Here is a 17231-nt window from a genome sequence, read left to right as displayed (position 1 = left end):
CTGATTGGCCAGTAGCCAGGCAGGAAGTAGAGGCAGGGCAATGAAGATTCTGGGAAGAGGGAAGTTTCAGCCTGCAGTTGTAACCCAGACACAGACAAGCCAGACACAGAATAAGCAAGACGTGACTGCCTCACCAAAAAAGGTACCAAGCCACGTGGCTAACACAGACAAGAATAATGGTTAATGTAAGATGTAAGAAATAATTAATAAGAAGACTGAGCTACTAGGCCAATCAGTTTATGATTAATATAGACCTCTGTGTTTTTATTAGGGACTGAATGACTGAAGGACCTGGAAGGACAGAAACCTCTATCAACACTTTCCATGATAAAGGCAGATGAAGGAATTTATGAACCCTTAGCCAGCTCTATGTAGGATGCTGGGAGTGATACTTCAGTCTGATAACAAGGATAAACACAACAAAGAGAGCACAGGGAATAAACAAACAATTCTAGGACAGTTAATTTTTTTAAAAGGCTAAGGAAACACCACAAAATAACAACAACAACATCAAAACCCTGGAATTAATGTACATTGATCTATAATAACTCAGTATTAATGGTCTCAGGTCATACTGCCTTCGGAAGAAGATTTGGAAGGAGCCTCCTCCTTTCTGTCTTGTGGAATAATCTGCATGGTACTAGTGCTAGTTCTCTGTCTAGAATTCTATGCTGAGTCCATATGGCCTTGGGCTTACTTCACCTGGAGACTTTTAATTGCTGCTTCTATCTCATTGGTTATTATGTGTCTGTTTAAATTATTTACTTCATCTTGATTTAGCAGTAGTAGGCCATATACATCTAGAAATTCATCCACTTTTTAAAGTTTTCTGATTTAATGGAATATAGATTTTAAAGCATGTCTTTACTAAGTTTCCTTAGTATCTGTCATCACAACTCCATTCTCAACACAAATTTTATTAATTTGGATAATTTGGGTCTCTGTCTTTTGGTTAATTCGGCTAAAGGTTTGTCAATCTTGTTAATCTTTTCCAAGAACTTAGTCTCCTTTTCATTGAATCTTTGCATTATTTTTCATATTGTTTCATTGTTTGTTCCTAATTTCACGCCTGATTTGATTATCTCTTTCTTACTGTTTTGGGGTATTGTTTTCTAGTTTTTCTAGGATCTTCAGGGATATCAATAAGTTTTAATTTGATATCTTCCATATTTTTATGTAGTCACTTAGTAATATAATTTTTCCTCACGGAACTGCCTTCATTGTGTCCCATCAGGCTTGGTATGCTGTATTTTCTTTTGCATCCAGTTTTAGGATTTTAAATTTTCTCTTTCTTGATTTTTTTCCCCATGACTCAATTATCTTCCAGTGGTGCCATGTTCAGCTTTCATGAGTCTGAGTCTATAGTTTGCCGCGTTGCTGAAATCCCACTGTATTCTATTGTGGTCAGATAGTAACACATTTTACATCATTAACAAAGGCAGCAGAAACCAATGTAACACACCTTTACACAGTTAAGTAATATTCCTCAGCATAAACACATCTTTACATAGTTAAATATTCCACAACACCAAAGGGATACAAATAGGAAAGGAAGAAGGCAAAGTATCTTTATTTGCAGGTGATATGCTTATATTCATAAAAGATCCCAATGACTCCACTAGAAAACTTTTATAACTGATGAAAACATGCATCAAAGTAGCAGGGTATGGAATGAATGTGCACAAATCAGTAGCCTTTCTATATGCCAAGATCAGAGAAAGAAATCAGGAATACAATCCATCACAATAGCCTCAAAAAAAATCTTAGAAAACCAATCTAACCAAGGAAGTGAAAGATTTGTCTTATAAAACTTCAAGACACTGAAAAAAGAAGTTGAAGTACCAGAGGATGAACATATCTCCCATGCTCATGGATTGGTAGGATTAATATTCTGAAAAAAAAAAAAAAAACAACGTTTTACCAAAGCAGCCTACGGATTCAATATAATCCTCATCAAAATTTCAATGCAATCCTTCACAGAAACTGCAAAAACAATATTAAAATTCATGTGGAAGCACAGAAGACCCAAGAGAGCAAGAAGAATGCTGAAGAATGAAAGCACTGCTGAAGATATCACGTGCCTTATTTCAGGTTCTATTACAGAACCATAGCAGTAAAAACACCATGATACTGACACAAAAACAGACACATGGACCAGAAGAGAAAGGTCCAAGGACCCAGATATAAGTTAACGCAACTACAGTTACCTCTTTTTGACAAAGACTAAAAAAAACATATATTAGAGAAAAGGCAGCATCTTTAATAAATAGTGTTGATAAAACTGGATATCTATGTGTAGAAAATGAAACCTGATTCTTCTCTCTCTGCACACAAATTACTTCCAAGAGGATCAATCTCAATGTTAGACTTGGAACTCTGAAATGTCTAAAAGAAAGAGTACACTTCAGGATATTTACCTCCTGAATAGGACTCTAGTACCCAGGAAGTAAGACAACAGTCATCAAGCGGAACTTCATAAAATTCAAACAGGGTCTGTGCTGCACAGGAAAACTGTTAATCAACCAAAGAGGCAGCCTGAAGGATAGGGAAAGTCTGCATGTATGCATGGGACTGAGGGCTAGTGTCTATGAAATACAAGGAAGTGAAAAAGCTAAGCTTTTAAGAAAACAAACAACCCAATCAAACAGTGGGCTATGGGGCTAGGTGTGGTAGCATTTGCCTTGATCTCAGCACTCAGGAGGCAGAGATGGGAGGATCTCTATGAGTTTGAAGCCAGCCTGGTCTACAAATTGAGTTCCTGGCATGCCAGGGGTACATAATAAACAAATCTTAAAAAAAAGAAGTGGAGTACATAAATGAACAGAAAGTTCTCAGAAGGAATATTTTTAAAAGTATTCATCATCTTTAGCAACTAGGGAGATGCAACATAAAGCCACTTTGAGATTTCATCTTATCCCCAGTCAGAGAAGCTGGGGTGTGGGGAACACTTGAACAATGTTGATAGGGGTGTAAACAGGTAGGAATCAGTGTGGTCATTCCCCCAGAAAGCTAGAAATACATCTCTCATATGACACAATTCTACCTCTCCTGGGCATCTACCCAAAGGACTTCTTACCATGAAGACACCCAATCCTCCATCTTCATAGCTGCTCTATTCACAATAGCTACGGCATAGAACAGCCCAGATGAAGAATAGATAATGAAAATGTGGACAACGGACAATTTATTCAGCTGTAAAGAAAAACGAAATGATGAAGTTTCATTATGGATGGAGCTAGACAACATTATCCTGAGTGAGTTAACCCAGACCTAGAAGACAAATGTCACATATGCTCATTCATATGCAGATCTTAGCAGTGAATCTTCTGACTCTTGTGTTTAATTTGAAGCACTCATAGAATCGAGGAAACTAGAAAGGGACAATTAGAAGGGAGGTAGAAGAAAGATCCCAGGGAGCTGAGAGAGTAGAACACAGGTGACTGGAGGGGAAGAGGGGATAATGAGAAGGGAGGCTTACTTGGAAAGAGGGATGGGGAGGGCATAGCAGAGGAGTGTGCTGGAAGAGGTATAGCCAACCTGTAGGGTATTTGAAATGTCATATGGAAGTCTAATATTTTATGTTTCATACACATAGATTCATATACAAGAGTTTAATTGGAGTTACCCTACACAAGAGATTGTTTCAACCTAGAAACTATAGGTTGTTAAATAAAAAGCCTAGTGCCATGTGTGGGCTGCCACTACTTTAGTTGCTCATCAGAGGTGTCCCAGAGATCTCCCAAACAACACAGGACACTTTATAGTTTATGGTACCCACCAGAACCTGATAGTAAGACCCTGTTGCTGAAGACATCATATTTATTGGTCACAAGGCATGGAAGAAACAGTCAACTGGGTGAAGAGGAAGCACACAGACTGGGAGAGAATCTTTGCCAGCTATACATCTGAGAAAGGGTTAATATTCAGAATATATAAAGAACTCAAAACATAGAGAATAAATACAAAAAAGAACCCCGAAATCACAAATCCCAAACCAACAATGACCCATTTTTTTAAAAAATGGGCTTAGAACCTGAACAGAGAGTTCTCAAAAGAAGAAAACAATGTTCTTTGTCCCTAGCAAATGGAAATGAAAATTAAAGCAACTTTGAGGTTTTATCTTATCCCTATCAGAATGGCAAAGATCAACCAAACAGCTAACAACAAGTGCTGATGTGAATGTGGGCACAGAGGAACCAGCCCTCAGTCACATTTTTGGGGAATGCAGACTGATATAACCACTATGAAAATCAGTGTGGAGAATGCTCAAAAACCTAGATGTAAATCTACAATATGACCTGGATCTACCACTCCTCGGCATATGCCCAAAGGATTCAACATGCTGTTGTACAGATATTTGCATGGCCATGCTCATTGCTGTCCCCGTCAAAGAAGCTAGAAAATGGAAACCACCTCAATGTCCTCAGCCACCAAAGGAATGATGAAAATGTGGTCCATATACTAGTGAACACTCTTCAGTGGTAAAGAGAAACAAATCATGGCCTTTGTGGGCAAGAGGATGGAACTAGAAAATATCTTGTTGAATGAGGTAACCCAGACCCAGAAAGACAAACATCACATGTTCTATCTCATCAGAGTCCACTAGCTCCAAAATTTCAGATGTGAGTATATATCCTAGAGCAACTGCAGAGACCAGGAAAGTAGAAAGGGGACTATTTCCAGGGTAGGGGGGATGGAGGAGCACTAGAAAGGGGAGAACAGTAGGGTTCATGTATCTGATCAGGGAAATGAGAAAAAAGAGGGGATCTAACTAAGGAGGGCGGGAGGCAAATACAGAAGAAGGAGAGAGGACAGTAAAATAATAAGGATGTCTGAAAAGGCCATAAGGAATCATATGATTAACCATCTACCTAAACAACCACTATAATACAAAAAGTTGATGTATAAATACATATATCATTTACATGAGAAGCCTCTTTTGAACTATTGATAAGGGTTGTCTAAGGGACTCCAAAAATTTACAAACTATTGATATTGCCCTTGGTTACCCCACAGGTGGAAGGTAATTCCCTATTGCTGGAGACACCATGCACTTCAGACACAGGGCCCAGAGGCCCTTGAGGTGGAACTGACCTGAATGCCTTATCCCTGAGGATTCGCTCATGGCACCAGAAGGCACCACACAAGCTTCCAAAGGAGAGAACCAACCAATAGTCATACCCAGCTATGGTGCCTATGAACCATGACAATGACCAGCACAGCACAATAACCCAAGGGCGCAGTAGTGGTGTGCAGGCCTTGGTGGAAAGCAAGAGCTCTCTGATTGGACTTGACACCTGCTTAACAAGGCAGAGTCTTGGCTAGCACCCAGGGACGGTGAAGTCATGTCTCTTGGAGGAGAGCCTACAACCACCACTTCACTAATTCAACACAATCCCTCACTACATTCTAAATACTTGCCCTTACACCCAAAGAGAAGTAAAGCCCTCATTCATCAAAGGACCTCTTTGCAACAGATTGATGCCATTACAGAAAATCCCAAGCAACCAAAATGCAGCATTGTAGAGCCCAGTCCCAAGGAATACATCTACAAAACATTCCCTCATCTAGGGCTTAGGGAACATTGCTGAAGAGGGATGGAAAAACAATAAGAGCTAGAGGACCAGAGAGTTGGCTGTGAGACTGTGTCTCCAAGGAACGTCAAAAGCCACATCCATAAAATCTCGTTAACATGACTACGTAAGCATGAACTGAACAAGATAACACCACCAGACATGGCAGAGTGGATGGGGCAAGGCCACGAAACCTCAGCCTTAGCTTAGCAATACCAAAAGGTGAGCCCTGAAAACAGACAGTAACAATATACAGACTGAGAAAGTTATATTTATACATGTATCCACAATTAATGACAAAAGAGGCCACAAACTTGAAAGAGAGCAAGGAGGAGTGTATGGGAGGAGTGGTGGTTTGAAAGAAAACGGCCTGTTGTGGGATATTTGATGGCGCTGTGAAACTTGGAGACTGTGTTAATAAAATTAACCTTGGATCAGGGGGTGGGGCCAGTTACTAGTTGACAGGAATTAGCCATAGGGAGAAGCCAGGAATACCAATAGAGAGACTCAGAGGAAAGAGTAGAAAGGGACTTAGAGATTCAAGTCTTTTTTTTAAAAAAAATTTTTCTTTCTTTCTTTCTTTCTTCCTTCCTTCCTTCCTTCCTTCCTTCCTTCCTTCCTTTCTTTCTTTCTTTCTTTCTTTCTTTCTTTCTTTCTTTCTTTCTTTCTTTCTTTCTTTTTGGTTTGGGATGGGTGGAGAGATGCTCTCTTGCTGGGTCTCTGACCAAAACAAAGGTCAGATAATTGCTTCTTCAGGTTTTCATCCTAATATCTTTCTTGGTTAATAGAACAACTCAGATGAAAACAATGGCACCCAAAAGGAGTGGTGTTAATGGGAGGCATGACCTTGTTGGAGTAGGTGTGGCTCTGTTGGAAAGTGTGACACCGTGGAGGTGGGCTTTAAGGGTTCCTATACACTCAAGCCACACCCAGTGAGACAGATGTAGGACTCTCAGCTCCAGCACCATGTCTGCTTGCACACTACCATGTCACACCATGATGACAATGGACTAAACCTCTGAAGTGGAAGCCACCACAATGAAATGTTCTTGCTTTAGAAGAGTTGCCATGGTGATGGTGTCTCTTCACAGTAATATAAACCCTAAGATAAAGAGTATGGAGAGAGGAAAGGGATGGAAGAAATGATGAAATTATATTATAATCTCAAAAATATAGGAAAAAAAACCCTAGAGAGATTTGTATTTGAATGTTAATCAAGAGTCCAGAAGCCAAGAGAACCATACATGGTTTGGATGTGGTCACAATATTTATTTATAATATGTTTCACATATATTAACAATAGAGGATGACACTTGTTCATATAACGAGTATACCGTGCTCTGGTATTTATTTCTGTGGAGTTGGAGAATACTGTCAGGGTTTTCCTAGTCTCTTTGGTCTCAGAAAGCTTGTGCAGGCTTTCTCAAGCAAAATGTCTTGTGACCACTGCTTCAGCACTTCCATTTCTGAAAGAAGTAACAAAAGGCGGGTTGGCAGAAGCACAGAAAGACTTGGGCATCTTATATGCCAGTTCATTTCTCACACCGACGCTGAAGACCACAGGAAACCCGGCAGGGTATTAGGCTCCCAGCCTGCGGGGAAGTCATCTCATTGGCCAAAGTTTTCATGTAAAAGGTGGTCGATCTCTATGGCTCAGAATCTGCTCCTGTAGCTCTCTGAGTGTGCTCAGGGGTGCTGAAGGCCATCAGTAGGCCGAGGGGTGGGAAGGCTATGATCCTGCTGTTTATCTTTTGTCTTGATGCTGGTAAACTTGGGTGTCTTTGAGGATATCTTGACAAAACAGCAGGAGATCCTCCCCTTTCCCAGTGTCACTCTGTAATGAAGTATTGGTGGACCCTCCCAGTGATGGCGAGGAGTCCAGGGCACCATGGACCGGAGTAGAGCATATTCCCAACAGCAGCAGGAAGAAACGAGTTCGGCTACTATCCAAAAACGGCAGTTTTCTAAAAATAAGTATAAATAGTGGATCTTACCCGAGCCAAGTAATTTTATCCCTTGGGAATTGTCTTTCTGTTACTCCCTTTTAGTAAGTGTTTATTTTTTTTTTTACTCTGAAGATTACTTTAAAAAACATATACTATTAGCACCAAGGCAGCATATTTTTCCCCGAGATCTCATGAAACGGAATAGATACTATAATTAGCAGTTGGTACAATCTGTGATGTTGCTAACTCGCTCATTGGCTAATGACACGTTCCCACAATTGCCAAAAATACCCTTATTCAACTCACATAGCACCTCGATGACAGTTAGGTTGTTAAAAAAAATAATTACAATTCTCAAAAGGTAACAGTAAAACACATTTTCAGGTAACAAGTAAACAACAGTGTACCGTGATAATGAAGGGTCACCTTGTCATATACTACATATAATGTAGAGTACGTAAAATGCAGTGGCATGACTGCAAGGGAAGACGCCATGCGCAGGCAGTCGCAATAAAATCATTTTACGTACAAAAATATTACATCACAATAAATAATTTCAAACATAAATATTAAACTTTACATCATTAGGGTATTCCACGGGTTGAGTATCCCTCATTGAAATGCTTGAGACCATCAGTGTATATTCCAGACATTTCGAAGACTTGGGGATGTTTTCATATACATCCTTGATAGATACCTTGGGGATGGGACTAAATCTGAATATGGTATTCACTTATGCTTCCTTCTTTTAAGCGGAGTTGGGGCTTACTAGGAGATTTTTTTAGTATAGATTTTAAGCAGTAGGGTACTCGGGAAGAGAGCAACACATGCCCAAGAATGTGGTATATGGGCCTATGCACCTTTACATATATGACAGAAATGTAATTTTTCATGGTACTTCAACAAATTTTGTGTAGGAAACAAAACTTCATAGCATGAAATTTTCCATTTGAGGTCTCATTCTGGTACTCAAAAGGTTTCAGAATTCAGACTTTAAGTTTTTAGATAAGGGATGCTCAACCTGTATATATATATATATTTATATATATTTATATATATATGCATATGTACACACATATACACACACATTCACACACACACACACAAGCAGACAGGTCTGTACGCACGCACACAGATGCACCCAAATTTAAGGTGGAGGTATTGAATTACTATCCTTCATCCATTTCATAATGGCTTCCTCTTCAGAGCCCCTGAAAAAAAAAAAAAAACAAGCCAGGAGTTACAAACTTTCCACACCAAAGACTGGAGGTCAAGAGAAGGCGAATCAGGAACTTCCACATGCAGAATTATAAAGTATCACTTAGGATCTTCTCCAGGTTAGAAAGTGAATTTCTATTTATTTGGTCATCTCTTTACTTATTTCTTTTTTATAAGCAATACAAAAGTGGGCTGGAGAGGTAACTTCATAGTGGGGCATCTGTCTAGTAGTGTGAGGTCCTGGGTTTGACCCCCAGAACCACAGAAGGAGAGCTGTGGTGATATTTTGTTTGTGATCTAACAAACAAAGCTTGCCTGAAGATCAGAGTGCAGAGCTAGCCAACAGTTAGCCATAGAGGCCAGGCAGTGGTAGCACACACCTTTAATTCCAGTACTCGGATGACAGGCAGAGGGATCTCTGTAAATTCAAAGCCACCCTGGGCTACATGAAAGTGATTTAGTCTAAAAGAGAAGCATCCAGGTGATGGTGGCTCACACCTTTAATCCTAGCACTAGCAAGATGGAGACAAGAAGGGACATGGCTGGGTGGAGAGAGGAATATAAGGCAGGAGGAGACAGGAGCTCGTGGCATTCAGTTTGAAAATTCTTGGAGACAGGATCTTGCCCCCTTCCATCTGAGGATTTGGTAGAGGTAAAAAGAACATTAGTGGCTGACTGCTCTGTTTCTCTGATCTTTCAGCCTTTACCCTAATATCTGACTCTGGGTTTTTATTATTATGGCCAGCTAGAATTCATGCCACAGAGAACAGGCAGGTGGCGTATTGAGGAGAGGCACTTGCTGGAAGACGAGAGCTGACCCTGTGAGTTGGTCTCAGGTCCATAGGCATGTGGCAGTATGTGTGTGCCCCAACACATACACACATAAATAAATGGAATTTTTTTTAAAAAAGGAAAAAAAGAATAATTACAAAAGAATGACAGAGAAAAAGTTCAGTGCCTAGAAATCTCATCTGCGATAATATTCAAATGTTATGACATTTCCTTCTAGTCTTCTTACATACATGTAAATTTTGTACATATGTACTCATATTTCATGACAGATAACATATACAAGAAAAGCAGATATAAGACACAAATGAAAATAGGGTCTCTAGCATATATCTGAGTTTTGTGTACTTCTACCCCATCTCGCCTTATTGAATCCTAAGTCTCTCCCTTGCCCCACTCCTGCCCGGTGTGTGTGTGTGTGTGTGTGTGTGTGTGTCTGTGTGTGTGTGTCTGTGTGTGTGTTATTCTCCAGCCCAGTCTGTCCTAGAATTCATACACTATTGTTTCGTTCATTGTGTTTGTTCTAAGGGTCAAGCCCTGTACCTTGTTCATGTTGGGAAAGTGTTTTTACCACTGAACTACAGTCTCAGGCCAAATCTCTTTTTGCTCGTAGAAGTGATTCTCTTCCAAATGAAGCTGTCAGTCATCTGCCTCCTGGTAGACACAATATCTCAGGCCACCAGATGCTCTACTTCAGAACTGACCAATGTGATCTCACCAGAGGTATGGAGAGGTATTATTTCTTTATTTACTTATTTACTATTTTGCACGTGGGTGCTTTGCCTGCCTGTATGTCTGTGTGCCATCTGTGTGCCTGGTGCCCTTGGTGGCCAGAAGGAAGTATAAGATTTCTAGAACTGCCATGTGGGTGCTGGGAACTGAACACAGGTCATCTGGGAAAACAGCCAGTGCTCTTAACATCTCTTTAGCCTGAGGAGAGCTATGTTGCAGAATGGTTGCGGATGGCATTTCGTTTAATCAGGAGCTATAATGATGATGAAATCTTAGCAAGGTCTGGGAGTGGGAAAGACACCATGTTGAGAAAGAAGCAAGACAAGGTGCTCACTGCCGATCGACGGAGAAGACAACACTGTGGAGCCCCATGCAGTCATGCCTGAAGAGGGCATGGCACACGGGCATCTCAGTGAGCGCATTTTCTTTGCCTTTTGCAGCACAAATGATACTAATTTAAGGTTGAAGTTCTGCCCAGATGTGAGGATGTACACCTGCAGTCCCAGCATTTGGGAGAGAGAACCATAAAGACTCTGTGTTTGGGGCTAGCTTGGGCTAATAAGCAAGAGCCTGGTCTACAAAGATATAAAAATAATACTTTCAATACCGACATTTACTTAAACATTTATCAGATAAGCGACTCATGTGTTGGAGCAGGAATGAGCAATGGAGGGGACTGAACGGGCCACTGGAAGTTACAGGGAAGATACTAGAAGGTCACAGGGGTTGCTTGACCTGCACCACATAGCTAAAGGCACCAGGATAATGAAAACTGGGCAGTGTAGTCTTTTGCCCAGCAGAGGGAGCACTTGTTGGCATATGAAAGAGTCTCCTGTGGATTTTGATAGAATAGAGATTCTGATTTCTTATATAGGGTGTGTGTGTGCGGGAGAGGGGCCATTAAGATCCGCATTTACAAGATCTAGATGACACCGAGCTGTTGGTCCCACTGTGAGTGGCAAATCTGCAGCGACTGAGAGCATTGCTGTTGGTGTAAGCTCCTACTGGGGCCTGCAAGGGAAGGTCACTGCGACCTTAAGGAAACTAACGGCTGTGGGCTTCAGCTTCTTCTACTGCAAAATAAGGACAGGAACTCTACCTCACGATGTCCTTGTGAGGATTCAATGAAACCATGCCTGGTAAGCTGCTCAGCACAGGGGAGCCCAGTGCGACTGTGATTATTATATTCTTGCAGGGCTTATCTCAACCCCCTGCATCACAATTTTTAATATTCAAAACATAGATCTCTGGATTTACCAGAGACCTTAGGAAGTGAGGTTCCTAGAGGTGAAGCCCAGCAGGCAGGTTTTCAACAGGCAATGCGGAGGAACTAATGTCTGAGGCCTGAGACTTGAGCTCAAGAGTGAGGGACAGATGCCTCAGGCACAGAAAGTCGGGTAAGCAAGAATGTTATTATTGGGTCAGCTTCATAATGCTCGACAGGAGCCCTGTCTGGAGGAAAGGACATTACTCAGATCTGCTCATCATTAGGCTACAGAGTAAGATGAAGGGGCGGGGAGGGCACTTACCTTAGTTATGAAACTCGCACCTCCAGGCCAGTGCCCGAGGATGGAGTGCACTTCCCACAGTAACCGCCGCATTTCCCTACAACCCGGGTACCATCCTGCAAAAACACGCATCACCTTAGATGACTTGTGAGGTTAGGGATTTCGGGGGCTTATTACTGGTTTTGAGGGAAATGAATCCCTGTACCCATGATAAGTGTTGGAATGAAACTCAACACACCCAAACTGGTCTAATTACATAGACCGGCAGACGAGGCTCACAGATTCAATCCAGACCACCTACCGCCTGGCTCTGGTTGACCTAAAAGCCAGAGTGGTTTTTACCTTGTTGGTTTGTCTGAAACAAAGCAAGGGTTTTGCTATGTATCCCAGGCTGACCTCAGCCTCCCACAGTTTGAGATGAAAGGTATACATCTCCATGCCTGGTTAGTTTTGACTTTACTACGCAGTCGAGAAAAATCAAACCTAGACTAGTATATCTTGACACCTGAAAATTCAAATTCTGGCACGGTCAGCATCATTTATGTGCCTGCAGCCTATAGCTGCTTTCACGCTGTCATTAAGAGAGAAGAGTAGTTTCTAACTCCGTACTGCTGCTGCCCAATACACCGTGAATCCCAGCCACGCAACTCGGCTCTTGCGAGGGTGAGGTGTATCAAATCATAACATTTTTATACTACAGTTGCAAAGGCTTGTCTGGGTTTTAGAGTCACCTAGAAAGACAATTCTGGACGTGTTCCAGAGGAGGGAAGCACGCACTCTAAATACAGTCTCAGAGCTTAGACTGAACCAAAGCCTGGAAGAATCAGAAAGCATCCATGATGTGTTCCCCATCCATCTTTTTGCTTTCTGACCGTGGATGCCATGAGGTCGCTGTCTTGCTCCTGCCACCACGCTTTCTCACCATGATGGCCTGCACCCTGAGACCAAGTAGGAGGAAACCCTTCCTCCTTCCGGTTGCTTCTGCTGTGTATTTTGTCACAGCAATGGAACAAGTGACTAACATGCCACCAGCCTGCCGCACCGTGATAATCAAGAAAAAGATGAGGACAGTGGGTTTTAAATGACCTGCTTTAATACACAGGGGCGGGTGAGTGTTCTGGGACCAACTTCAGGCGAGAGATGACTGCATTTATCACACCGTGCCAGCACACAGGTGCTTAAGGAAGAAAACATACACTGACGTCACCACACTAAGCACTTGTTACAATGTTTCCAATGTGGGAGGAAGCAGTGGTCGGAAAGAGGAAAATTTAAGATAGGCTATCAACACAGCATACTCGGTTCACAACCACGGAAAGTGAGAATAAGTGCATTCCATGTGGCTCAACTATTAGCAAAATAACAAAAATAATTTACCCACTGAGTTAATTATGTTTGGTTTAACAGCAAGAACCGAAGAAGCAGTTAGAGAGGAAATGAGCAGACCTGAGAAAAATCAGCCCCTTGGCAAGAAGGGGTTCTTGGGAGTCCTTGGGAATGGGAGGCAGGGCATCAGTCAGTTAAGAGAAAGGCAGATCACTTTGTCCAGGTTTTCTTTGGCTCCCGGTGAGTCAACAGATCTTGCTGTTTATTTGAGGAGGCAACACTCATTCTGCGGGAACTAGAACGATGCCTGTGCACTGCCTCTGTTGAACAGACTGACTCCAAGAGGCTGAGAAAGAACCAGAGCAGAGGGATGAACGACTCTCTGGAGATATTCTATCAGTAACTTTTCTCACCGACAAAATCCCTCACAAAAGCAGCGTAAGGGAGGAGAATGGGTTTCTTTGGGGCCACAGTTTGAGAGTCACGTGGGGGAAGGCAGGGGCAGTTGGAGGGTGAGTAGCTGGTCACACCACCGCATCCATCGTCAGGAAGCTGAGAAACAGCGCTGGTAGTCAGCTCACAGTCGGTCTTCTTTCCCATCAGTCTGGGAGCCCAGCCCATGTGACATCACCACCCAGTTCTAGGATTGGTTTTGGTGAGACCTAGAGCCTGAACACTTGACTCATCCCGTTGTGCAGGAGTGTAAGGACTTGGCATCAGTCAATATTTTGAGTAAGCTTTGTGAGGTCAGAGATGAGAATAAAAACTTCCCTGTCACTACAAGTGAACCTTTAGTGACTTTGAGCGTTAGCTTTGCTACCAAGTCTGTAATAGTCCTTAAGAAACCCTATAACAGAGGAAAATGACCCTCACAGCGAAAATTTATACTATGTTAAAATAATATTGCTTACATAGTAAGTGATGTTAAGCATTCTTCCTGGGCCATCCCCAGTTATGATAAGGAGCCACATGCATCTCTATCCCGCACACACTCACAGTGATTGTGTTTCCCGAGCACAAACTGCAGACCCTAGAGTGTGGTCTGGACTTTAATGTGAGGAGAAAAGAAGCTTCATATTTCAAAATCCATTTAACTAGGTTATTTAACAAGAAGCTTCCATATAATTTTCAGCTGCAAACGATCCATTGAAAGGCAGGTACCACGGTGCTGGAGAGATGGCTCGGCAGTTAAGAATGCTCACTGCTCCTGAAGAGAACCCAGACTTGGTTCCCAGCACCCACGCCAGGTGGCTCATAGTGCCCCTAACTTCAGCTCCAAGGAACTTGACACTTTCGAGTCTCCCGGGATACCTGCACACATCTAGTGAGTATGGCTCAGGCAAGCAGGAGCACACATATAAACAAATCAACACTTTTTTTTTTAAAACTAGCCAACATCAAAAGACAACTTTGGGAAAATTTGCATCAAGGCAGGCCAAACATGAGCATGCTTAATTAAAATTGTATAGTTGTGAACAGGTAACACAGGTAACAGGTAATATCTGTTTACGTAAAACAGGCATTTAGCAACCTGAAGCAAAACTTCATTCAATCATCACCAGTGATCAAGTGTTTACCATAAATCTTGATAATAGAAAACACTAGTGAGATCAAATGTTTATTTCTCCAGTATCGGAGAAATTCCTCCCTTAGTAGATTTGTGTGAAAAATGCTTCTCAGTTATTAGTATATTTAGAATTCAACCAGTAACATTTTAAAAAAGATTTGTGAATGCGTGAACACATGCATCTGAAGAGACTAGAAGAGGGCAGCAGGTGCCCTGGGACTGGAGCCAGAGATGGTGACAAGCCCCCGTGTGTTCTAGGAATGAAACCTGGGTCCTCTGCAAGAGCAATAAGTGCTTTAATCACTGAGCCATCTCTCCAGACCCACTAATATAATTTTTGAACATGTCTGTACTCTCTTGACATATATACATATGCTGTGGGACAATGGTCTTTTATCCTGTCATTTGTATTATTTTTAATAAAATGCTGATTGGCCAGTAGTCAGGCAGGAAGTATAGGCAGGGCAACCAGGCAGGAAGTAGAGGCAAGACAACGAGAATGCTGGGGAGAGGGAAGAACAGACTGCAGTCGTGACCCAGCCACAGAAGGAAGATGTGACTGCCTTGCTGAATAAGGTACCGAGCCACGTGGCTAACACAGACAAGAATAAGTTATAAGAGTTAATAAGAAGCCTGAGCTAATTGTCCAATCAGTTTATAACTAATGTAGACTTCTGTGTGATTTCTTTGGGACTTAATGACTGCGGGAACTGGGCAGGACAGAAACCTCAAACAACATACATATATTATACATATATAATATAACTAATCCTGCCATTTGGCTGAAAAACCCTCAGTCTTTTCTATCTGGCCCTTCACTGAAAAGAGCTGCTGATCCCTGGTCTTAGTCCCTCGTAGTCACTGCTGGGATCCAGGCACATTCGTCTCATGTCACTCTTCCACACGTCCATTTCTGACATTACACGACCATGCTCCACAGGGCCTTTGCGCGTGCCATTCTCTGCTGGCTGAGATGCTCTTTCGTGCTTCCTATACATCCCACCAACCCTGCTAAACTCATCAGAGCTCAGTTCAAAGGCAGCTTCCTCTGGGATGCGTTCTTGGCTCAGTTGTCCACGGCCAGTTCTCTGCAACTGCATTATTTTTTTAACTTTTTGTTTCACGCTAGAATGTAAGCTCCATGATGTAAAATAAAAGTGGCATCTTGCTAAAACTAGAAGTATCTAAGACCAAGGGCTGTGTAAGGCTAACAGTGATGCCAACCACACATTTATGAAATGGATGACATGAATGATGGAGAAAACAAAGCCGGATTCTCTTTGAGCTGTGGAAGTCTTGCTAATTAGTTTCGCTAAGGCTTTCCCACACGTTGGAAACATGCCCTGCTCCCATGCAGCGCCAGTGCTGTACCCCACTCTGCGTTGCCCACACCACGTGAGCCCTGTAAACCACGCCTTCTCCACGACGGGAGAATGACCTGCACGCACTTTCCCCTCACGTCTGTGGGCTCCATCCCCAGAACTGGGGCAAGGGTCATAAAGACCAGCTTCCTATAGCACAGTTGTGATGTCTCTTGCAAAAACTGGGTCATCTTAGTTTTGTTTGTTTCTTTTTCTTTTTCTTTTTTTTTTTTTTAAGGGAGGAAAGGAGGAGTCCTGGAAGAGAGATCAAGAAAGAAAACACTGCCAATTTAACAACAAAATGAGAGAACAAAATGCTTTCTTTCTCTTAAGATTTTTCATACATTTGACTCTGGGTGTGACTGATATGGGAAGAGATTCCCGTCACTCCTCTGGTGCTGGCTCCTGACTGCTAGGTCTGGAAGTAGTCCCTGCAGCCTCTGGTCTCCAGTCAGGAGCTGTAAGCAGAACACTGGTTGTAAGCAGAGGGCTGGTAACCATCAGGACATCTAGGGCCATCTTTAGTATCCTCAAATCTAAGCTGAGCCCAGATTCTCCCAGTCCATCATGGGAGAGGCTCTGGAACTTAGGTCTGCAGCTCATATGGTCTCTTTACTGATGCATTGGTTGCTTTGGTTTGGTTGCAGGGTTTGGGATTACTGATGCATTGCCAATTTGTTTTGGTTGTAGGGCTTGGGATTGGCCTCTTTAAAGAAGCCATTGCAGCCGTGGGTTCCTGGAGCATCTGTTAAACGGGCAAACTGGTCTCTCCTCATACTTTTCTGTAGTGAAATAACACAATCAGCCATTGGCACAGGGTTCATTCTAACCTGTGTGCTTAACAAATTGCCATCACGGAAATACTTATGAGTGTATCTGTGTCCTATCATGGAGGCACTTGTGTGTGTATCTGTGCACATGTGGTTTGTGTGTATGTGTGGAACCTGAGGCCACCCTTGGGTATTGTTCCACACTTGCTGAAATAGGGTCTCTTACTGGCCTGGCACTCACCAAATAGGCTACGGCTGGCCAGTGATGCCCAGGGGTCTGCCCATCTCAGTGCTAGGATTGTAAGTGTGTGTTGCCACACCCAGCCAGCTACTTTATGTGGGTTCCTGGGATTGAGCATAGTGCTTTGTTGACTATATCTCTCTGTCCTTACAAATTAATTTTGTGAGAACCTCCACTCTAGCCTGTCTTCACTGGCAGAA

General features: G+C 42.4%; 1 protein-coding gene across 2 annotated transcripts in view; it reads right to left on the bottom strand.

Moving 5' to 3' along the window:
* Positions 1–6825: 6825 nt before the first annotated feature.
* Positions 6826–17231, bottom strand: part of Adamts9 (ADAM metallopeptidase with thrombospondin type 1 motif 9) — a 173121-nt gene continuing 162715 nt past the window's right edge. For both annotated transcript variants that reach the window (XM_038319790.1, XM_038319791.1), the window contains 2 exons: positions 11788–11882; positions 6826–8730 (listed from right to left, as the gene is read on the bottom strand). In XM_038319790.1, coding sequence (XP_038175718.1) covers positions 11793–11882 — 90 coding nt within the window. In that variant the 3' untranslated portion in view covers positions 6826–8730; positions 11788–11792. The remainder of the gene's footprint in view (positions 8731–11787; positions 11883–17231) is intronic.

The sequence above is a fragment of the Arvicola amphibius genome, chromosome 2, assembly GCF_903992535.2.
Source record: "Arvicola amphibius chromosome 2, mArvAmp1.2, whole genome shotgun sequence".
NCBI classification, from domain to species: domain Eukaryota; kingdom Metazoa; phylum Chordata; class Mammalia; order Rodentia; family Cricetidae; genus Arvicola; species Arvicola amphibius.
Note: the sequence above shows the minus strand (reverse complement) of the source record. Positions and strands in the feature narration are given on the sequence as shown.